At 37.6% G+C, this 24,646-nt stretch overlaps 2 protein-coding genes across 3 annotated transcripts in view; one reads left to right on the top strand and one right to left on the bottom strand.

Annotated features, from left to right (window-relative positions):
• RPGRIP1L (RPGRIP1 like) overlaps positions 1-24,646 on the top strand; it is a 99,005-nt gene that overhangs the window by 44,868 nt on the left and 29,491 nt on the right. For both annotated transcript variants that reach the window (XM_060084505.1, XM_060084504.1), the window contains exons 15-22: positions 3,105-3,557; positions 7,170-7,321; positions 11,670-12,048; positions 15,255-15,445; positions 15,559-15,639; positions 16,923-17,024; positions 17,462-17,615; positions 18,655-18,728. In XM_060084505.1, the coding sequence (XP_059940488.1) occupies positions 3,105-3,557; positions 7,170-7,321; positions 11,670-12,048; positions 15,255-15,445; positions 15,559-15,639; positions 16,923-17,024; positions 17,462-17,615; positions 18,655-18,728 (1,586 nt within the window). The remainder of the gene's footprint in view (positions 1-3,104; positions 3,558-7,169; positions 7,322-11,669; positions 12,049-15,254; positions 15,446-15,558; positions 15,640-16,922; positions 17,025-17,461; positions 17,616-18,654; positions 18,729-24,646) is intronic.
• HNRNPA1L3 (heterogeneous nuclear ribonucleoprotein A1 like 3) lies at positions 10,206-11,235 on the bottom strand. Its single transcript, XM_060084594.1, is given in 2 exon segments — positions 10,206-11,109; positions 11,111-11,235. Coding segments are annotated over 2 exon segments (966 nt in total). The 3' UTR covers positions 10,206-10,268.

The following is a 24,646-nucleotide window of genomic DNA, read 5'->3' as shown; positions in this document are numbered from 1 at the left end:
GCCATGGCCGCTGAGCCTGTGCGTCCGGAGCCTGTGCTCCGCAACGGGAGAGGCCAAAACAGTGAGGGGCGTGCATACTGAAAGAAAAAAAAAGTCTACAGATAACAAACGCTGGAGAGGGTGTGGAGAAAAGGGACCCCATGTACACTATTGGTGGGAATGCATGTTGGTGCAGCCACTATGGAAAATAGTATGGAGGTTCCTCACAAAACTAAAAACAGAACTACCATATGATCCAGCAGTCCCACTCCTGGGCATATACCTGGACAAAACTATAATTCAAAAAGATACCTGCACCCCTATGTTCATAGCAGCACTGTTCACAATAGTCAAAACATGGAAACAACCTAAATGTCCATCAACAGACGAATGGATAAAGAGGATGTGGTACATATATATGATGGAATACTACTCAGCCATAAAAAGGATGAAATAATGCCACTTGCAGCAACATGGATGCAACTAGAGAATATCACACTAAGTGAAGTAAGTCTGAAAGAGAAAGACAAATACCATATGATATCACTTACACCTGGAGTCTAAAATATGACACAAATTAACCTATCTAAAAAACAGAAACAGACGTAGAGAACAGATTTGTGGTTGCCAAGAGGGAGGGGGAGAGGGAGAGGGATGGACTGGGAGTTAGGGGTTAGTAGATGCAAACTATTACATTTAGAATGGATAAACAACAGGGTCGTAATACGTAGCCCAAGAAGCTATATCCAATCTCCTGGGATAAATCATAATGGAAAAGAATATTTTAAAAAGAATGTATATATGTGTATAACTGAGTGACTTTTCTGTACAGCATAAATTAGCACAACATTGTAAATCAGCTATATTTCAAATAAATAAAAGGGGATGTGATTACTCATGAGAATGTGTAGACTAAAAAGAGGATAAAAACAACCCCAGCAAACTAGCAGAGAAAGAGAAACCCTTAAAGAATAAGAGAGGTAGGAGGAGAAGCAGGGCAGACGATGACATGAAAGCTCACAAAAGTTCACAAAAGAGGATGTGGTCATCAGTGTCAATTAAGCAAAGAACTCAAATAACACAAGGACCATTCAGTCTAGAAACTGGTTAGTTATTGGTGACCTTTTCTAGAGTAGTTTCATGAGAAAAATAAAGCAGATGCTTTTTGCAGGAAGTTGAAGAGTGTCTGTTAGATGAGGAATTGGAGACACAAGTATACATTACTCTTTTTAGAAATTTGGATGTAACATGGCGGGGGAAATGTGTATCTAGAAAGAGATACATCTTTTTATTTATTTTTTATTGAAATATAGTTGATTTACATTATTAGTTTCAGGTGTACAGAATAGTCATTCAGTATTTTTACAGATTATACTCTATTATAAGTTATTACAAGATAATGGCTATAATTCACTGTGCTATACAATATATCCTTATTGTTTATCTATTTTATATATAGTAGTTTGTATCTGTTAATCCTGTACTCTAATTTGTCCCTCCTCTTCCTTCTCCCCTTTGGTAACCACAAGTTTGTTTTCTATATCTGTGAGTCTATTTCTGTTTTACTTGTACATTCATTTGTATCGTTTTTAGATTCCACATATAAGTGATATCATACACTATGTGCTTTCTGTGACTTACTTCACTAAGTATAATGTTCTCTAGGTCCATCCACGTTGCTGCAAATGGCAGAATTTCATTCTTTTTTATGGCTGAGTAATATTCAATTATGTATTACACCACATCTTCTTTATCCATTCATCTGTTGATGAGCACTTGGGTTGCTTCCATGTCTTGGCTATTGTAAATAGTGCTGCTGTGAACGTTGGGGTGTGTGCATTTTTTTGAATTAGTGTTTTCATTTTTTCTGGGTATATACCCAGGAATGGAATTGCTGGATTATATGGTAGTTTTATTTTTAAGTTTTTGAGGAACCTTCATACTGTTTTCCACAGTGGCTGAACCAGTTTATATTTCCACCAACAGTGCACAAGTGTTCCCTTTTCTCCACATCCTCTCCAACATTTGTTGCTTGTAGACTTTTTGATGATAGTCATTCCAACAGGTGTGAGGTGATATCTCATTGTGAGTTTCACTTGCATTTCTCTAATAATTAGCAATGTTGAGCACCTTTTCATGTGCCTGAGAGCCATCTGTATGTCTTCTTTGGAGAAATGTCTATTCAGGTCTTCTGCCCATTTTTCGATTGAGTTTTTTGGTTTTTTGATATTGGGTTGTATGAGCTGTTTATGTATTTTGGATATTAACCCGTTATCAGTCGCATCATTTGCAAACATTTTCTTCCATTCAGTAGGTTGTCTTTTCATTTTGTCAATAGTTTCCTTTGCTGTGCAAAAGCTTTTAAGTTTAATTAGGTCCAGTTTGTTTAGTTTTGCTTTTACCTCTTACCTTAGGAGACAGATCTAAAAAAAACATTGCTACAACTCATGTCAAAGAGTGTTCTGCCTGTGTTCTCTTCTAGGAGTTTTATGGTTTCGGGTCTTACATTTATGTCTTTAAACCATTTTGAGTTTATTTTTCTCTATGGTGTGAGGGAATGTTCTAATCTAGAAAGAGATATATCTTTTTTAAAAGCAGCTTCTTAGAAATGTAATGAACACATTTTAAATGGCACTATTTAAAGTACACAATTTGGTGAGTTTGGGCCTATGTATATACCTGTGAAACCATCATCAAGATAATAAACATATCCATCATTCCGCAAAAGTAGAAAAATATATATTTTAATAAGCTGAAGGGAAGGAGCTAGTGGAAAGAGAAATTGACTTTATAGGAGAGAAGATAATAGAGCAGAGGCAAAGGAGCAGTGAAATCTAAATATTTACCTCAGATGTTCATTCAAGGGCCTTTTTTTTTTCTTTTTCTGTTTCCCTGGTATAGCCTGTATTACCACTTAAGTTGTAATTTTTTTAACAAGTGATGTCAAAATAAATGATAGATTTCTTTATAATACAGTATCATTTACAGAAAAACAGTGTAGTCATAGAATTTAAGATTGAGACTATACACCAAAAGCACTCAGACTTCCTACCACTTCAAAAGCCAGTTTGTATCTTTATATGTCAGTACTTTAAAACCTCTAAACTGTGTGTCTTCTCTTGCAGCCCAATTAAAGGATATTGCCTATGGCACCAAGCAGTACAAATTTAAACCAGAAATCATGCCAGATGACTCCATTGATGAGTTTGATGAAACCATTCACTTAGAACGAGGCGAAAACCTATTTGAAATCCATATCAACAAAGTAACCTTTTCTTCTGAACTGATACAGGCATCTGGAGATAAAGAGCCTGTCACCTTCTGTACCTATGCTTTCTATGATTTTGAACTACAGACAACTCCCATAGTGCGGGGCCTTCACCCAGAATATAACTTTACTTCTCAATATCTCATTCATGTTAATGACTTATTCTTACAATACGTTCAGAAAAATACTATTACTCTTGAGGTCCACCAGGCTTACAGCACAGATTATGAAACAATCGCGGCATGTCAATTGAGATTCCATGAAATCCTAGAAAAAAGCGGTCGAATATTTTGCACAGCAAGTTTGGTTGGTGAGTACAATCTTATAAACTTTGGCTGTTTGAAGCACTGATTGGTTTATACATTAATATGGTGTTCCACATTAGTATCTTCTCTCTCAGGTTCAAGGTGCCTTTAGGGTAAGGACAGCATTCTCTGATATAGCTGCCCACAGTTGATTGGACTCTCTTAAATGTCACTAATAATTTCAGTAGAATGGCTATTAATTTTTTAAAGCTTATTAGTGCAAATGTTTATTTACCATGTTGATATCCTTGTTTGATTAAACATTAATTGTAGTACTTTTTTTTTTTTTTTTTTTTGCGCGGTACGCGGGCCTCTCACTGTTACGGCCTCTCCCGTCGTGGAGCACAAGCTCCGGATGCGCAGGCTCAGCGGCCATGGCTCACGGGCCCAGCCGCTCCACGGCATGTGGGATCTTCCGGGACCGGGGCACGAACCCGTGTCCCCTGCGTCGGCAGGCGGGCTCTCAACCACTGTGCCACCAGGGAAGCCCAACTGTAGTACATTTATCAAAGTTTTTTAAGGAGCTTATCATGTTATCACTGTTACTAAGCACTGGGAATACAGTGATCAGTGGTAAGTAAGACAGAGCCCCTACCTTCATGTAGCTGACCTTCTAGAGGGGAAGATGGGCCATAAAACAAATATACATATCATTAGGTATGAAGAGAAATTATCAGAGCAAGAGGCTAAAGAGAGAGATGGAAGGTTGCTAATTCAGATAAGGGCTTCCCTACAGGGTGCCATTGGTAAAGACCTGAATAAAGATCCACGTCAGGATCCAGGGGAAGAATGTTTCCAGCAGAGGAAACAGCAAGTATTGTACAAAGGCCTGAGGGAGGAACAAACCTGCCATGTTGGAGGAACAGCAAGGAGGCCAGTGGCTAGAGCAGAGATGAGATTTAAGCAATAGGCAGGGACCAGATCTCACTGTACAGCCTTGTGGGTCATGGTGAGGTGTTTGGACTTTTTTTTCCTCTGAGTGATGCAAGTCATTGGGTGGTTTTGAGGAGAGAAGTAACGTGATCACACATAGGTTTTAGAAAAATCACCCTGCATGCTGTGGGAAGAACAGTCTGTATGGGCCAAGCAAGAAAATTAGGACCATTATCAGGCTATTGCATTAATCTGTGAAAAGATGTTGGTGGCTTGGATTACGATGGTAATGAAAGTAGTGATAAGAATTGGTTATATTCAGTGTATATTTGATTAACTCTTCCTTAAAAACATGCTCATCAATTGAATGTAGAGTAATGAGGGAAACAAATGAGGCGAGAATTTCTGGTGTGAGCAACCAGGACAATGATGAGGCCATTTATCGAGGAAGACCTGGGCAGGGAACAAATTTAAGAAAAAAAACTAAGAATTGGGTTTGAACAAGTTAAGATTGACCTTCCTGCTAGACAGCCAAGTGGAAATGTCACCTAAGCAGCTGGATATACTAGTCTGAAGGTCAGAGATAGAAATATAAAAGCAGGATTCATTAGCATACAGAATATATTTTAAGCCTTGGGCCTAGATAATTTCACATAGAGAGTGAGTATACATAAAGAAGAGAAGGTGACCAAGGACTAAGCCTTGGGAGACTCCAAAATTTAGAGTCCAGGAAGAAGAGGAAGAGCCAGCAAAGGAAACCAAGGAGTGGCCAGTGAGGTGGGAGACAAACCAAGAGTATACAGTATCCTAGAGGCCAAGTGAAGAAACCTTTTCAAGAAGGAAGGAGGGGGGCTTCCCTGGTGGCGCAGTGGTTGAGAGTCTGCCTGCCGATGCAGGGGACACGGGTTCGTGCCCCAGTCTGGGAAGATCCCACATGCCGCGGAGCAACTGGGCCCGTGAGCCAAAATTACTGAGCCTGCGCGTCTGGAGCCTGTGCTCCGCAACAAGAGAGGCCGCGATAGTGAGAGGCCCGCGCACCGCGATGAAGAGTGGCCCCCGCTCTCCACAACTAGAGAAAGCCCTCGCACAGAAACGAAGACCCAACACAGCCAAAAATAAATAAATAAATAAAGCAAAACTGTCAACAAATAAAAATAAACACAAAAAAAAAAAAAAAAAAAAGAAGGAAGGAGGGTGCATAATAGCCAGGTCATGGCAGCAACCTAAATGCCCATTGACAGACGAATGGATAAAGATGTGGCACATATGTACAATGGAATACTACTCAGCCATAAAAAGAAACGAAATTGGGTCATTTGTAGAGACGTGGATGGACCTAGAGACTGTCCCACAGAGTGAAGTAAGTCAGAAAGAGAAAAACAAATATCGTATATTAACGCATATATGTGGAATCTAGAAAAACGGTGCAGATGAACTGGTTTGCAAGGCAGAAATAGAGACACAGATGTAGAGAACAAACGTATGGACACCAAGGGGGGAAAGCGGGGGTGGTGGTGGGATGAACTGGGTGATTGGGATTGACATGTATACACTGATGTGTATAAAATAGATAACTAATGAGAACCTGCTGTATAGAAAATAAATAAAATAAAATTCAAAAAATAAATACATTTTTAAAAAGGAAAACTTTTTTTTTTTTTTTTTTTTTTTTGCGGTACGCAGGCCTCTCACTGTTGTGGCCTCTCCCGTTGTGGAGCACAGGCTCCGGACGCGCAGGCTCAGCGGCCATGGCTCACGGGCCCAGCCGCTCCGCGGCATGTGGGATCTTCCCGGACCGGGGCACGAACCCGCGTCCCCTGCATCGACAGGTGGACTCTCAACCACTGCGCCACCAGGGAAGCCCAGGAAAACTTTTTTAAGTGACCAAGAAAAAAAGGAAGGAGGGTGACTTAGGTTCTTGGGAGGGATTTTATTTTATTGATTGCATAGGTGATGTAGTCACATGGTTCAGAAGGACTTGCCCTCAGAAAACTGAGTGTGGTGGAGAAGTAGACTGGTGAACTGCCAGTTGTGCCAAAGCAGTCAGTCCTAATGAGGCCATCTTTCTTCGTTTCTGCAAAGGAAGCATAGAGCTCTTAAGTCTCCTGGGAGCCCTAGAGGAAATCGTCACAGAGGAAGAGAGGGAAAGAGCTGCCTGAGTTAGAAGGCGTACTACAACTACAACCCCAGCAAGAGGTTGTGCTGGGCAGACATGTGAGGGTATATTACATACGGTATAGATTTGGCACAGCTATGGTGTTTTTCCCTATACTTACGGCGCAGTAGGAAAATGGGAAGGTGCCAAAGATTTCTTGAAAGTTGAATTCATATTCCATTCATAATTTTGAGGTTTCATTTTGTATCTGTCAGACTACATTGAGTGCAAGTTGTTAAAAAATAAAAAGTAGCATCAGAAAGAATCCGTGGAGTATTTGACTCAATGTTTAGATTTTTCTTTATATTTTAGAAAGATTGAAATAGTATAAACCAGACTACCTCAAACATAGTTTGACATAGTTTTTTAATAATATTTAACATACGGTGGAACTCGTACTTGCAGAAGTAACTTTATTTTCTTTATCTCTGTTATTTGCCAATCACACATCATTTGTGCAAGTCATATATTATTTTACTCAGTATAAAATTTATAGTTTTAATGTATAATACCATTGATGTATTTTTTTACTGGTATATATTTTGATTTATGGGACTATTTTAACAGTGAGTTATGTATTGGTTTGTAGGAACTAAAGGAGACATCCCCAATTTTGGCACAGTGGAATACTGGTTCCGATTAAGAGTTCCCATGGATCAAGCAATTCGACTTTATCAAGAACGGGCAAAGGCTTTGGGATATATAACATCAAATTTTAAGGGGCCAGAGCAAATGCAATGGGTAAGCTTGTTTGACTTTACGACCCTTTTATGACACAGAAATTTTATAGTATTTCTTTATATTATCATGCTTTAAACCGAAATCATTTTCTTTCACAGCCATCAAGTGGCTTTTTTTAACTTTTTATTTTGAAATAATCATAGACTTACAGGAAGTAGCAAAAATAGTACAGAGGTCCCGTGTAGCCTTCACCCAGCTTCTCCCAATTATAATATTTTATGTATCTATAGTGTAGTATCAAAACCAGGAAATTGATATTGGTACAGTACTATTAACTAGGCTACAGACTTTATCCAGATTTTGTAAGTTTTTACATGCACTTATGTGCGCATGCCATGTGCACGACTACTTTGTGTGTGTGTGTGTGTGTGTGTAGGAAGAAGCAGAGTTCAATGCAGTTTTATCATGTGTATATAATCATGTAACTACCACCACAATCAAGATGCAGAATTGCTCTTTTACCACAAAGGAACTCCCTTGTGCTATCCAGGACAGTTTTGAAAAAGAGAATTGCAATACGACTATTACACATCAAGTGACTTTCATTACAATTTCTACTTTAAGGAAATGAATAGCTATTATTGAACTTTCAATCATTCTCCTTTTTTCCAACTGTTTCCAACTTCTTCCAAGCTGTTTCAGAAACTTTTAGGTTTCTGAAATGCAGAGTAAAATATAAAATGAATATTATTTTCCTGAGAATTAGAAGTATGAATGCAATTCCTCAGAGCAGCATTTTCCAAACTGTTTCATGGAGTCTTAATAGCCATATTTCCAAAAGAATTCCATGATCCAGTAAATGCAGAAAACACTGAATTGAGAAGAATTCAATAGGATCCTTGACTTTAGGGCTTCTCATGTATAACGTGAATCTCAAGAGGAAGCATAAAGTATACACTTATGTTAAGTAACAAAGGGATAGAATATAGTAGAAACATTTTGGAATGTCTGTTCAAGTCATGATTCTCTTTTTTCATTTGGACCTGCCCTCTTCTAATCCATGGGGCTGGGCCTCCAGTGGCCAGCTTTACATTTGGTGATCCTGTTCTCTCCCACTCCACCCAATTATGACTAATGATTCAGGAATATCCACCTGCCCCCAGCTGAGTGAATCTGATGCTGCTTTCTGAGATCAAGAGAAAGCAAGACTCTCCATGCCTGGAACATGTAAAGTTGGGAGCTGTGGGACAGCCATCTGCTACCATGCTAAATGGCAAAGGAAAGAAAATGGGACTGGAAAGAGAATAATGAGCAAAGCATACAGAGAAAAATGGAAACTAGATGGAGAGTAAATGCCTGTCGTTTTCCAGTCCCATTACCTTCCTCAGATACAACCACATTTCTGCTATACAGTTCTATGAAATAACCCTGTAGCCTTACATAAAAGTCTCTCTTCATTGTATTTGCTGGGTGGAATTAGTTTCCATAACTTTCAATTAAAAGAACCATGACTAATATAACATTGATTCCGAAACTTAAAGAATGGCACCCGTTTCCCAGAGGTCATCCTTCTGGACTAGTATTCTTCAGAACACACTTTGGGAAACACTGTTATGGAAAAGGGAATTAGAGATAGAGAAACCACATGATTTATTAATTTTTGTGGTTTAAAGAGTTTTAGACTCCCAGTTTATGGGTTGAATGAGTCATTTACTGTTGGAATTTCAGCTTTTGTGGGTAGACACGGGGGGGGGAGAAACGGAGGGGTTACTTTCTAAGTCCTTCCACTCAGTCTTCTATAGCCGGATGCAAATGAGCCCTGGGAAAGCAGTGTTGTGATTCCCTTCTCAGATTTCCCCTCTTCACACCACCAGATGTCTCCACCAAGGAGATTATGGCTTCGGTTCTGTTTTCCTTCTCCAGTAAACTTCTCTAGAATCAAAAGTTCCAGATGTTCAATCCAGATTCAAAAATGCAGTGAAAGAGGGGTCCCTGTATGGAAGGTAGAGAATTATCTAACACCACAAGGCACTGCAACACTACATTCTTTGTCCCAGATCACATCAACTATGGAAGTCTTAGCAGTTAGTCAATGCGGGTGTTTGCTAGAATACTTGTGCACTGACTGCCTGAGTAATAGTCCCAAAAAGGGCCATAGAGTAGTTCCTGACCCTGCCTGACAACTCCCTTTGCTCATCTCTCTCTGAAATGTCCTTCCAATCCAAGGTTTTACCCCTCCAATGTTTATCTCTCACTCTGTTTTCTTGTTCCTTGGCCTCAGGTATCTGCTTCCCCAGATCACATTGGTTCAGGATGAGGGCCAACCCAAATATAACAAAATCATCTCTGTGGGTGGGTACCATCAAATTCATTGGTTTCTCACTTAAGAATGTGATATGATCAGAATAACTGGAATGGTTGAAGGAGTAGCTCCTTTTTTTTTTAGAAGACACATTTATTCAGCATCATGATCAGACTATTACATTTAGCAATCAACAGCACGGGTGCAAAAAAAAAATCTACCTTAAAACCCTTTGTTGGGGGGCTTCCGTGGTGGCGCAGTGGTTGGGAGTCTGCCTGCCGATGCGGGGGACACGGGTTCGTGCCCCAGTCCAGGGAGATCCCTCATGCCGCGGAGTGGCTGGGCCCGTGAGCCATGGCCGCTGGGCCTGCGCGTCCGGAGCCTGTGCTCCGCAGCGGAAGAGGCCACAACAGTGAGAGGCCCGCGTACCGCAAAAACAAACAAACAAAAAAAACCCTTTGTTGGAATGCTTTACACTTTCCACAGAACAGAAACTAAAAGAACCTGTTATACAATTAGTCACAAATACAGTCCCCGAGTTTTTTTGCCCATACACATGAGTATTGTCTAAAACATGTCTTCTTTGTAGCATCTAGGCCCTGCCACCACTGTGCTTGGCTGAGTTCACAAATCTCTTGTAACCTGTAGCTTCCCTGTCACTTCTCTGGCTCTCCCCTCCTGCTAAGCTTTGTTTCCTGGCAGTCATTAAAACCTTCTGCCACTGCCATAGCTCCTGCTGCTGCTGGAACCACCATAGCTACCTTGGTTTCGTGGTTTGGCACAGTATTGGCCTCCACCACCACAGGGGCCAGAACTTCTGCCTCCAAAGTTTCCTCCTTTCACGGGCCCAGTATTGGAAGATTGATTGTTGTAACTGCCAAAATCGTCGTAGCTTCCACCACCTCCAAAATGGCTTCCGTCGTTACCAAACCCATTAGAGCCATCCCCACGGCCACCATATCCACCACCACCGCGGCTGCCACCAAAGCCACCTCGGCCACTGAAGTTTCCTCCACGACCAAAGGCGTCATTCCCACCAAAACCCCCTCCACGACCACCACCAAAGTTTCCACGACCACCACCAAAGTTTCCACAACCACTTTGACCTCTTTGGCTGGATGAAGCACCAGCCATCTGTTGCTTAGGTAGGGCTTTCCTTACTTCACAGTTGTGGCCATTCACAGTGTGGTATTCCTGAATGACAGGCTTGTCTACGGAGTCATGGTCCTCAAAGGTTACGAAAGCAAAGCCTCTCTTTTTGCCGCTACCTCGGTCAGTCATGACTTCAATCACTTCAGTTTTCCCATACTGTTCAAAATAATCTCTTAGGTGATGTTCTTCAGTGTCTTCTTTAATGCCACCAACAAAAATCTTTTTCACAGTTAAGTGGGCACCAGGTCTTTGAGAATCGTCTCTGGAGACGGCCCTTTTTTGTTCCCCAACTCTTCCATCCACCTCGTGTGGCCTTGTCTTCATGGCCGCATCCAACTCCTCCACAGTGGCCTATGTGACAACCCCGAAGCCTCTGGAGCGCCCGGTGTTTGGAGTCTGTGAGCGCTCCCCGTTGCTCACAATGGCTCCTCAGACTGTCATCGGTTGTTTCAAAACTCAAACCTCCGATGAAGAGCTTCCGCAGCTGTTCGGGCTCTCTAGGAGACTCTGACTTAGACATGACGGCAGTGGAGAGGGGAGACATCAACGATGCTTACCTGGCGGCGTCCACGGGCAGACAGGAAGGAGTAGCTCTTAATAAAATTGTGAACTAGGGGACACTTGTCTTGGACCTAACTGCTCACTTTACCTGTTAATTATTAAATAGAATTAAAGAACATCAGATTAACTATTTTCTTGGCTTTATTTGGTTTTAACAGCAATCTCTACATGTATGCTCAGTCTTCTATATTTGCTGCTAATAGCATCCGTACATACGTTCTAAAGAATATTGGTCTTAAGTAAGAGTCAGGAGGCTTTTACTGAGAAATTCACTTTGAAGTGAAGATCTGCCACTTTTTGTCCATCTACAAAATTATTTTGTTTGGGGGTTGGCAGCTGTTGTTTACTTTTCACTGTATTATCACTATGATGTAAATATGTATGTTTTTCCAGTTAAGTCAGCAAGCACCCAAAACTGCTCAGCTCGGTTCTACTGATTCCACAGATGGCAACTTAAATGAACTTCATGTTACAATAAGATGCTGCAGCCGCCTGCAGTCCCGAGCAAGCCACCTTCAGCCACACCCATATGTTGTGTACAAGTTTTCTGACTTTGCAGACCATGACACAGCCATCATTCCCAGTAGCAGTGATCCACAGTTTGATGACCATATGTGTTTCCCAGTGCCAATGAATATGGATTTGGATCGATACCTTAAGTCAGAGTCTCTGAGTTTTTATGTGTTTGATGATAGTGATACCCAGGAGGATATTTACATAGGAAAAGTCGATGTGCCTCTGATTTCATTGGCACATGACAGGTGTATTTCAGGTAAGCCTATTTCTTGAGTCCATGAAATTGTTTTAAAAAAAAAAAACACCACCTAAATTATACCTCAGTGTTATGGATATGATCTGTTTGTAACAATCTTCCTACCCTTCTCAGATAATCTTAAACTTTGGGCCCATAATATTATATTGTTTTAGTTATTTTCTTAGCAGTTGTTCCAGGGATTACAGTATGCACCTCAGCTTGCCACGGTCAAACTTAATGCTAATAACTCCATTAAAATTTAGAAAGTCTGCTCCAGTATAATTCCATTCTCTCCCCCCTCCTTTGTGATATTTTTGTCCTATATATGTACATAGTATGCCTGTATATGTTATAAACCCAACAGTACAGTGTTATAATTATTGCTTTATATAACTTTGTCCTTTAAGAGAAGGGAGAATATATATAATTATAGGAGACTTTTATATTAACTTACATATTTACCATCTCTGGTATTCTTTATTTCCTCATTTGGATTTGAGTTACTGTCTGGTGTCATTTTCTTACTCCATATACCTCTATTTCCTCCCCCTCATTTGTGTTATTATTTCATTTTTTTTTATCTTTACATGTTATAAGTCCAGGATTATAATTTTATAATTATTGTTTTATGCAGTTTTTAAATCAGTTAAGAGGAAAAACATATTTATACTGTGTTTTATAATTACCTATGTAATTACCTTTATTCACATCTGTTCCTTCATGTTGATTTGAGTAACCATCTGGTGTCACTTGCTTTTAGCCTGAAGAAACTCTTTCAATATGTCTTGTAAGTCAGGTCTGCTGGCAATGAATTCACTTAATCATTGTTATTTGGGAATGTCTTTATATTTTAGCTTTTATTTTCTGAAGGATAGTGTTGCTGGATATCATATTCTTAGTTGTCAGGTTTATTTTCTTTAAGCAGTTTGAGTACATCAGACAGTTGATTCTGGCATCCGTTGTTTCTAATGAGAAATCATCTGTTAATCTTATTATGGTTCCCTTCTACATGATACAGTTTTCAAGATTTTTTTTTTTTTTTTTTTGGCTTTTGACAGTTCAACTCTATAATGTGTTTAGGTGTGGATCCCTTTGTGCTTATTCTACTTGGAATCTTTTGAGCTTCTTTATATGTAGGGTACTGTTTTGCAGTAACATAACAAATTTGGGGAGTTTTATGCCTTTACTTCTTCAGTTATTTTTTCTCTCCTTTCTTCCCCTTCTTAGATTCCCATTACACATATGTTCATATGTTTAATGGTGTCCTACAGGTCTCTGAGGCTCTGTTGATTTTTTTTCATTTTTTTCTCTTCAGATTAGATAATCACTGTTGATCAATCTTCAAGTTCATTGATTCTTTCTTCTGCAGCTCATATCTCCTACTCAGCCCCTCTATTAAATTTTTTCATTTCAGTAATTATACTTTCTAACTCCAGAATTCCTTTTTAACTGTCTCTTTTTTATTGAGATATAGTTGATGTATAATATTATATGTTATAGGTATACAACATAGTGATTTGTAATTTTTAAGGGTTATACTCCATTTATAGTTATTATAAAATATTGGCTATATTCCCTGTGTTGTACAATATATTCTAGTTCTCTTTTTTTATAATTTCTATCTCTTTATTATATTCTCTGTTTTATAAGTCATTGTCATCACACTTTCCTTTAATTCTTTAAATATGGTTTCTTTTAGCTCTTTGAACATATTTATAATAGCTGCTCTGAGGTCTTTGTCTCCTAAGTCTAACATCTGGATGCCCTCAGAAAGTATCTGTGGATGACATTTTGTCTCCTGTTTCTTTGCACATCTCATGAATTTTTGTTCTTGTTTAAAATTGGACATTTAGGACACTATATTGTAGCATCTCTAGATTCCAGCCCTCCACAGGGTTGCTGTTGCTGTTGTTGTTTGGTGACTTGCCTGGACTACTTCTGTAGTCTTTTTCCCTCACTATAGCCACTGATGTCTCTGCTAAGTTTTTGTTTGCTTGTTTTATTCTTGTTTTAATTTTAAGCCTGAACATAGTTTAGTGGTCAGCCAGTGGTTGTTGAGAGTTGTGTTTAAACAGCTTGAGCTGGCAGGCTTCCACCCTTTGCCTATGGATCAACGTATGGCTTGGGTAATGCATTCAAAGTTCAGACAGTCTACAAGTCTCACATTCAGCCAGGGACAAGTAGCGTACTAGTGTCTTTTCTGACTCCCACTGTCTTTACTGAGGTTCAGTAGATTTTCTTAAATAAATGCCTCTTAATTTGTTGTATACCTTTGATCAGTTTCCAGAGTTCTTAAATGATTATTTCTGTTCATTTTATCCAGTGTTATCATTGCTTTTTGTGGAATATATTTACTGATCTCTTCACTGAGACATTCTGTAAGTCTCACCTGTGCCTGTAGTAGAAGTTTCTCACCTCCCTATATTCCACCTGTGTCCTTTTTGCTACCTAAAGTCTAGAGTTGTTTAGTTTTTTCTTTCCTAGCCAGCCATTAAAAGAAGTGTCAAACACTTGAGAACCAAGTAATGGATACCCATAAACAAAAGTTATGCTTGAAATATAGGTTTGTTTTTTTCATGTCAGGGATCTTCATACTGAAAACTCTAGTATGATGATTAAAATTTGTGACTCAATATTATGTATTCAGCTAGGTGATACTTTTTGTTACTGCTATATGTTTTGGGTGGTTTGTTTATTTTATGGACATTTTTTGCTGTGCTACTATTAATTTGGAATAATTTAACAAATCCCAGTAAAATGTATTTAAAATTAGAACTATGTAGTAATATAAAGACTCCTTAGGATACATAAATTATTTGAAATTTTGAAGTTTTAATATATTTTTATACAGACACACAAGAATATCAAGTCAAAATGAAACTTGTTATCTGAGCTATAACCCAGATAATATCTTAGAGGAAGGCTAAGAATTCTGAAGAATCTCTGAATTTAATTTCAGTGAATTAAAATATTTATAAGTCAATTATCTCATCTTTGAATTAATATTATCTTTGAGGCCTTAACTTCTGAAAGCAGTCTGCTTGAGAGATGAACCTATTCTAGATCCTTTTGTCTTATTTTGTTCTCTTAAGTCATTTGACTTGTGAGTAAAAGCCAGACTTATTTTTAATAAGTTGTGGGTAGTTCTTTTTGCTCTTCTTTAATTTTTATGGTAATAAAACTTCACTCTAGCATTAATTAAAATTCTTTTTGTAATTTGACAGGAATATTTGAGTTAACAGATCATAAAAAGCATCCTGCAGGAAGCATCCATGTTATATTGAAATGGAAATTTGCTTACCGTCCACCAAGTGGATCCATAACAACTGAAGACTTAGGGAATTTCATACACAAAGAAGAGTCTGAAGTTGTCCAAAGACTACCTCCAACATCCTCTGTTAGCACACTAGTTGTAGTGAGTAACAGTGACTTTGAATTTCCTATAAAAGTAAATAGCCACATAAAAGAGAAAAAAAAATCTGAAAGGTTTGTTCATCATTCTCAGTTTGACATATTGGTTTATCTTAGGCACCAACACCTAAACCAAGACGTTTAACACCTAAAGATAAGAAGGTATCTTTTGTGGATATCACACCACATCAGCGTTCTGTAAGTAGTAAACACTCAAAATACTAATTTTTTTTTCCCATAACAAATATTCGGGATAAATGACATAGTATACCCTCCCTGATTTTAAATGGAAACAGATAAATAAAATACTTCTTCCCTTAAAATGTTACCTTTGTAATTTGGCACTGTGTGTAAGTGTTAACTGTTCTTACTCTTTGATCTGAACCCTCCTTTGGCCCCATATCTCTCTCCAGATACTGCCCGAATCCTCTGCCCCCATTTACCATCAAGCAAAACAGAACAAAACTCTTCAAAAAGTTGTCTCAATTCCATCTTCCTTTCCTCATACTGTTCCTTGCTCACACTAGTAAAACTTTTCCTCCTTAAAGCCACTCTTGCTAAGGTCACAATGACTTTCACTTGGCCACTTTTCACAGTGGCCAATTCTCAGTCTCCATCTTAATCTCCCAGTAACCTTTGACACAACGGAATACTTGCTCCTTTTACTCTTGGCCTCTGGGATACCATGCCTTCCTAGTTTTCCTCCAATTTAGCCAGTTATTCTTCTCATTCTCCTGGACCATAACTCTAAATGTTGAAGTACCTCAGCAGTCAAACTTCAGACCTAGACCTCTTCTCTTCTCAATCTGTATCTAAGTAAAGAGATCTTATCCAAAAAAACAAACAAGCAAATGAACAAACATAACAAAACAGAAACAGAGTTACAGATAGAAAGAACAAATGTGGTTGCCAGAGGAGAGAGGGGTGGGGGGGGCGAGAAACAAATAGATGAAAGAGGAAAGGAGATACAAACTTCCAGTTGTAAAATAAATGGGTCACAGGTATGAAATGTACAATGTGAGGAATATAGTCAGTGACTATGTAGTATCTTTGTATGGTGACACATCATAACTAGACTTATTGTAATGATCATTTTGAAATGTAAAGAAATAGAGAATCACTGTGTCATGTAACAGGAACTAACATAGTGTTGTAAGTCAATTATACTTCAAAACCAAACAAATTCATAGAAAAAGAGATTAGATTTCTGGATAGCAGAAGCAGGGGATGGGGGAGGGACAATTGGATGAAGGTGGTCAAAAGGTACAAACTTCCAGTTATAAGATAAATAAGTACTAGGGATGTCATGTCCAACATGATAAGTATAATTAACACTACTATATTTTATATATGAAAGTTATTAAGACAGTAAATCCTAAGTGTGCATGTGCATGCGCGCGTGTGTGTGAAAACTTATCATGATTTGGGATTTAGTAATAAATACAGAATAACATACATGCATGTTTTCACATTAATGTAAGGAGACCTGTACTCCTCCTGAAGATACGAAGGAAATTTCACCAGAAGTGGAACGTACGCCAGAAATAGAAATTAATATGCCAACTGTTTCACATATTCCTGAGGTATGTGTTTGTATTAAAATTATTTTGAAAGGTTTGTTTTTTAAAGACTTTGCATTGACATGGATCAAGAAATCATATCGTTGATTCTATTTTTATATATGACTTCCTTGAAATAGAAATGTCAAAAATATGACAAGTATAACGGTTACAATTAAGCAGACATTAGTAGGTAGTAAATACATATGTGAATTAAAGTATAATGTAAAATTCATTTTGAGATTAATGCTTTTTTATTCTTAGTTTATAATCACATTTTAATTTATCTGCATATTTTCATTTATACATCTTAAGTGATCATTTTCTAATGACTCATATATATAGTGCATGTAGTGCATATTTACGTGCTTAATTATCATTCAAGTGCTTCAGCAAGAATGCTATAAATGTGATCTAAGCAATAATATATCAGCGTGCTTTTATTTCTTCATGTTTCTCAGGAAAGCAGTGTAGATAAGGTAAAAGAGAATACAGAGAAAGTGCAACAAGGAAAAGATGATGGTGTGTCTTTACTCTCTGAGGGTCAGCTTGCAGAACGAACTTTGACTTCTTCTGAAGATGAAACAGAAATAACTGAAGAACTGGAACCAGAAGGTAACTTTCTTTTTTAAATTAACATTATTTCCTTAACTCTGTTTTATTTAATCTGTTAGAGCGTGCATGCCTCATAGAACATCTTCATCTAATAGTGACTGTACTTCCTGATAGCTGTTTCTTGACAGAAATGATGGGATATATAGGTCAGTCTGGTCAGCTGTGGTGAGGTAGAATTGTTGCATATCTTCTTATTTCAACTTGGAGCACCACAACAGAATGCAAGTATTGTGGCTGACCATGTTCCCAGTTTATATTTTAAGTGACTTTATAGCCTCTTTGGGTTCAGTACTGTTATCTGGGTTATTCTAGAGGATTTGACTTTTTAAAAATTAAAACTAAGAACTCAAACCAATAAAAGACAACTGTATCATGATTTAATTTATATAAACATTAGAAAAGGCAAACAGATTAATCTGTTGTGACAGAAAGCATTTAAGTGGTTGCCTAGGGAAGGACGAACGGGAATAGAAAGGTGCAGAAGGAAAGAGATTACAAGGGGGCATGAGGAAATTTTGGGGGGTGATAGATATGTTCACTATCTTAATTGTGGTCGTGATTTCACAGAATTACATATTTGTCAAAATATATAGTTTCAGAATGTAAGTACAGATTTCGTACTTTAAATTTGTGTGGTTTATTATATGTCAGTTTACTGCAATAAAGCTGTAAAACCTTGAAAAATGTTTTTAAATAGTAGGAATAACTTGATTTTTACACAGTAGTATTGGTTAGGCTGTTAGACATTATTACCATGTTCTTCTCTTCAAAAAAAATTTTTTTTAATTTCGTACTAGAACAAGCTACATTCTTATTTCCTTTGTTTCTGCTAAAACTAAACCTGGAATTTTTCAGCCATTGTTTTCTCTTTTCTAAAATGTAATATAAATATCTTTACTGCTAAAAAAATCCAGACATGATTACCGTATTGTTCTTTTAAGGTTATCCTTGTAATGTGTGCTTATTTCTCTCCATGTCACAAGGTGCAAATATAATTGGTTTAACAGATTTAAACCAATAAAATTTTATTTTTTAACAGATGAAGAAGACAGATCAGCTTCTGCCAGTGATGAGTGTATTATTCCAGGTCCTATCGCCAAGACCATCAAACAGGTCAGTAACCTGATATCAACCAGAAATGTTCTGAAATAAAGCTGCTTTTCATTCATAGTTTATCAGTTTTCATATATGAAAATCTTAAGGCAGAATATTTCTGGAAAAATTTTAATGTGTTATCATAATCTTATCCAAGTAATCATCTAGTACAAGAAAATTTTATTTACACTTTCATTATGTAACAGACCATAACATGTAAGCGTTATTTTTGCTTACACATTTAAGAGTACCTAACATCAGTAGCTTCAATAGTTACTTGCTAAAACCAGCTGACTTCTCTGACTCCTTTTCAGAACCATTATGCAAAGATGTATTAAATCAAATCTGAACTTTAAAGAATTCAAAATGTGAGATTGCATTTAAAACTATAATAACTTACACATGTGAATTCATAGACTATTCACATGTGTAAGTTATCTAAATATGTCACTGATAAGCTATTAAAGTTATTTCATTCTGCCAAAAAATTAAACCCTTAGAAGGTAATTAATTTCATATAGGTATACTTCGCTTGTTTTGTAACACATTGCTGAAAAGTAGTATGTAAATTGAAATTTTGAGAAGAAAATTATACTTTAATTTATATAGGAAGTGTCCCACTTACCAGAGCATTTTTCATTGTAAGGGGAGAAAAAGTTTTTATAAAGTAAATGTAAGTAAAGTGCTAGCTTTTTCTATTCATCTACATTAATTTTCCTGAAATGATTAATTGTACTCCTTTTCTATAGAATTTCTACTTTATTTTTAAGAATTGCAATACTTATTTCAACTCTTAAAATCTCACATTCTTAGCTTAATCTCTCTGCAGAACAAACCCATAAAACAGAACATTTCATTTGTCACAGATGCCTCCATAAAATAGAGAAATCCATTGTTGTAGTGATTGACAAGTACAAACAGATGATTATAAATATAAACAGAACAACTCATCTGTCTAAAATTTTATTATAATTATTATTATATAATTATTAGTTATAATAACATCATCTAACATATAGTGTACTGATATATGGAATCATTATTGTTCAAAATCGATAAATTAAAAAAGGAATCTTGCATATGGTTGCCTTAAGACTTAATTATAGCATTTAGTTCAATTCAGTTTAATTCGTTTGCTTTGTCAAATCTGAAATTGTGAAATTATTTTATCAAAATAAATCAAATTATTTCAGTGAATAGAAATTCTCTACCCTCTACTGGAAAGTTTTGGTAATGGGAATCAATGGGAAAATGAGCCTCTTGTGTGGAATTTAGCTGTCTAGCCATTTGTATTAGTCAGTTTTCCAAAGAAACAGAACCAATAAGATATATTTATAGAGAGAGAGAAAGAAAGTTACTAAAAGGAATTGTCTCTTGTGATTATGGAGAGTATGGAGTCCCAAGATCTGCAGTCTACAAGCTGGAGACCCAAGGAAGTCAATGGCTTAGTTCCAGTCTGAGTTGGAAGACCTCAGAACTAGGAGAGCCCATGGTGTGAGTTCCTGTCCGAAAGCAGGCAGACAGGAGACCTACAAAGAGTAGATGTTTCAGTTCAGTTCAAGGGCAAGAAAAGACCAATGTCCCAGCTCGAGGCAGTCAGGCAGGAAGAGTTCCCTATTACTCAGCCTTCTTGTTCTATTCAGGTCTTCAATTAATTGGATGAGGCCCCAGCCACATTAGAGAGTATAATCGGCTTTACTCAGTCTGCCAATTCAAATGTTAATCTCATCCAGAGACACCTTCACAGACTTACCCAGAATAATGTTTGACCAAATGTCTGGGTACCTCGTGGCCCAAACATGTCGACATATAAATTTAACCATCACATCATTTTACTAAGAACACTCCATTCATTACATCAAGAGTAGTAAGCCTGCAAGCTTGATTCAGATATCTCTTTCTCACATGGTTCACATTTCTTTCTCAATAGTTCTGCAAGACTCTGCTTACTTTCATCACGATTTTTGAAAGGCTATATTGTTTAGCCTTTCGAGCATAACAATATGAGATACTGAATCAGTCCTAGGGTCTACAGGACTAGTACCAAGGGGTATATTTATCTAGCCAATCTACAAACAGCACTCATCTCTCTTGTTATAACTCAGCGATTCCCAGGGATTCACCATCTGCAGTTTGTGATCTGCAGATGGAGATCAGAAGTGATCTGCAGAAGGAGGTAGATACAGTGTTCCGGCCCTGCCCTCAGGAAACATTACATTCATTGGGAAGATGTTTTCATGAAAAAGTCAAGTAGTAATTCAGCAGTTAAATTACAGTATAAAACAATGTCAGGAGACAGTACCAATGATTAATAGTCAGATATTTGAGCTAAAGAATAAAGCTGTTTGGGGCCTATCCTCCTCATTTTCCAAATGAGTAAACAGATTTTGAAATAAGGTGACTTGCTGACAATCATGCCACTAATTAAGGAAGTTCAGAGGAAGGAGAAATTTGGAGTGAGTTTTCAATAGACTTCATTACGGATATGCCCACAAGCTGGCTCACCCACTCTCTTTCTCATAGTTTCGTGTCTGCTTTTTCTCATTTTAAGCTGACTTTTTCTGCTTTACTTGCTTACTGCCCAAAGATAGCCACACAGAATGCCCAGCCCCAAGGAGAAGGATCTGATGAGCCACGTCTAGCCTCTGGATTGGGTCCATCTTTATCAGTTGTGCTCCTTTGACCCATTCAGCTGTGGCCAGTCACACAGTAGAAAGGAGTGTCCTGCTTTCACTGTGACAACTCAAAGATGTGGATATATGGCAGCAGGGAGAAAATCATGTGCATTTTTACTGCAGGCAGGGATGCACATTATGTTTCAGAAGTCAAGAATACACTTAACTGGAGAAGCCTTTCTGTAGAAAGGGATAGAAGACTTCAGTTACAATGGTGAAGACTAAATGTTTTGGATTTTATCCAAGAGACACTAGGGAGACATTGGAACAGTTAATTTTATTTTCTAAACATTGTATTCATCATCTAAGAGTCACTTTCAAAGTATGGAGAAATGTTATCTAAATTATGTCATCTTAGACCAATGATTTTCAACTGGGGGCAATTTTGCCACCCAAGGGACATTTTGGCAATGTCTGGGGGCATTTTTGGTTGTCACACTGAGAGGGACTACTACTGGCATCTAGTGGTTAGAAGTCAGGGTTACTGCTAAACATGCTGCAAAGCATAGGACCCACGACAAAGAACTATCTGGCCTAAAATGTCAATAGTGCTGCGGTTGAGAAGTCCTATATCAGACTTCCAACAGAATCATGTATATATTGACAACATTGCTAGCATCTCAGTGCAGTTATACAGTGCTCTTAACTAAGAGTAAAGAAATTTGATTTAACCAAGAAGTTTAGTGAAAGAGCTATTCTTCTAAAATATTCAATTAATTCTAATTTACACATATATTTTTCCTTTGTAGTTAACTGGGTTTTTTCCTTATTACTTCCAGAACAGTAATTTGTGTTACTTTGCTGCAGCCTAATACAGCCTTCACTACCATTCCAAAATGTGACTTCCTATAATGGTTTTAGATACTGTCTCAGAAGTGTGAATATCGTTTAAAGCAAGCAGCTATTTTAAGCAATGCTTTATGCCTTGGTAGCCATTAATCAGCTCCCATGTGGTTTTAAAAATTCTACTTTTAGTAGAAGGTAATGACCAGAACCTTATGTTCAGAGGTGAAATTTAGTTTTGTTAAATTATATAACAAATACAGTAAAATAGTATAATCTGTAAGCACAGGAACAAAATAAGAGATCATCGTAATGTTGAAATATAGCATTTTCTAGTGATTGTACCAGTTTTTCTGTGTGCTTTTGCAAATCGTTTAATATGAGTCATGGAACCTTTTTCTTTAAAGATTCCGTAAGCAGTACAAAGAACTCCTGAATACGTTTCACTCACATTCATCAGTTGTTAACATTTGCTTATACTCTTTTTTTAATCATTTCTCTTCTGTCTCCTATATATGCTTATATGCAGTGTGTATGCATCATAAACATACATTCTTACATACATAGTTGTAATGAATCATTTGATAGTTGCAGAGATCATGCCCCTTTACCCCTAAATACTTCAGAATAATAATACTGTAATCTAGCAGTTCTTATTAAAATTTTGCCAGTTGTCCCAGTATTATCCTTTATAGCATGTTATTAATCTGGTCCAGGATCAAATCCAGATCACACATTGCATTTAGTTTTCATTCCTCTGTAGCCTCCTTTAATGCGTAATGGTTCCTCAGCCTTCCATTGAGTTGGTCTTTCATAACATTGACATTTTTTAAGAATGCAGGCCATTTATATTGTAAAATGTCCTTCAATTTGGATTTGTGTGATTCAGTTTATTCGTTTTGGTAGGAATACTACAGGAGCAATGCTGTGTCCTTTTCAGTGCGTGATACCAGTAGACACAGGATGTCATTTTATCTGATTGTTGATAGTAACTTTTAAGCACAAAAATACTTGTGGCTCATTAGTTTCTTCTTTTGTCTCCTCTTTAAGAACTGCTTCAGGTAGAAATCTCAGGACAGGAATACATAGCTTTCTTTGGAAGGGAAGGTACTACTGAGTGTCTAATATGTGCTAAGCACATGCTATGTAATATCTCCTTATAGTTCTCACAGCAATTCTTTATTCATTAGCACCTACTGTGTATCATACAAGAAACAATCCCTAGCCTCAAAAAATTCACAATCTAGGGCAAACACAATTACAATGCAGTGGTCAGCACTAGGAGAATGGAATGCACAGCTGCTGTGGGAGCCTTCAGGAGGGGTGCCTAACTCAGCATGAGGGACCCTCATCAAGAATGGCTTCCTAGAGTCAGTGAAGCTAGAGCCAAGACTTGAAGATGATTAAGAATTAGTGGAAGCAGAGGAGGGGACATTAGAGGCCAAAGAAACAAAAGCATAATAATTTGAGAGAATGTGGAGCATGGCTTGTTCTGAGAATCAGAGCGGTTTTAGGATGGGCCAAGCCTATGGCACACATGGGGAGCCCCAGGAGAATATGCTGAAAAGATAGTCATGTCCAGAGCACTGAGGCTTCTGTGTGTTATCTGAAGAGCTTGAAGTCTATCCTGAAGTTCTACGAGCAGCCAATGAGGATTTTTAAGAGAGGAGGAAGAAGATCAGTCATTCAATAAACAGGTAGTGAGCATTTTCTGTGTCCCGAGCCTTATTCTAGGGACTGGGAACTTAGCAGTGAATAAGAGGAATAAGTCTCTTGCTCTTGTGGAGCTTGCACTCTTGAATCACATTTTAAAAGATCATGCTATCAATAAAGTAAAGAATAGATTAGAGGCACAGGGACTAGTTAAAAAGTAATTAAATAACCCCACTCTGTGGTTACCTCCACTTTGTAGAAATGTTTTTAAATTGCCTTTACCTATAGCTGTAATGTCACAAAATTGAGAGTGAGAGTAGTGTCCTAGATAAACATCATTTATGCCAATTACGCTATGAATTTCAATTATCTACTACACTGTGTAAGCAATTTAAGATTATTCAGTTTCTTTTTTTCATGTTACAGAATCTGACAGCTCATAGTTATTTTTTAGAAATGTTGATCCTTAAAAGGAATCTAACAGATTTCCCAGGACTTAGACATATTACTTGGTTCTTCCTCTTTTCTTCATGTCTGTGATGTATAATTAATCATAGATTACTTCATTTTGTTTCATTTCATTTACAACATTTATGAGCTTCACTTTGTCAGAATGAAATGCTTGTCCCCTCCTTTCCTTTCCAAGGTGGCATAATTAGTGTTAGCATCTTTTTTAACAGGCTACATAAAGTTTAGTGGCTGGATTAAATCAAGTCATTAACATAATGTGCCACCCAATTTGCCCCTATCTCTCTTCGTTTCCAGGACATCAAAGTGCCACAGAGCACCAGTGTAATTGGGCCTTGCTGGCCTGTCAGATTCCGT

The sequence above is a fragment of the Mesoplodon densirostris genome, chromosome 19 (genome assembly GCF_025265405.1).
Source record: "Mesoplodon densirostris isolate mMesDen1 chromosome 19, mMesDen1 primary haplotype, whole genome shotgun sequence".
NCBI classification, from domain to species: Eukaryota; Metazoa; Chordata; class Mammalia; order Artiodactyla; family Ziphiidae; genus Mesoplodon; species Mesoplodon densirostris.
This window is presented reverse-complemented; position numbering and strand designations above follow the sequence as displayed.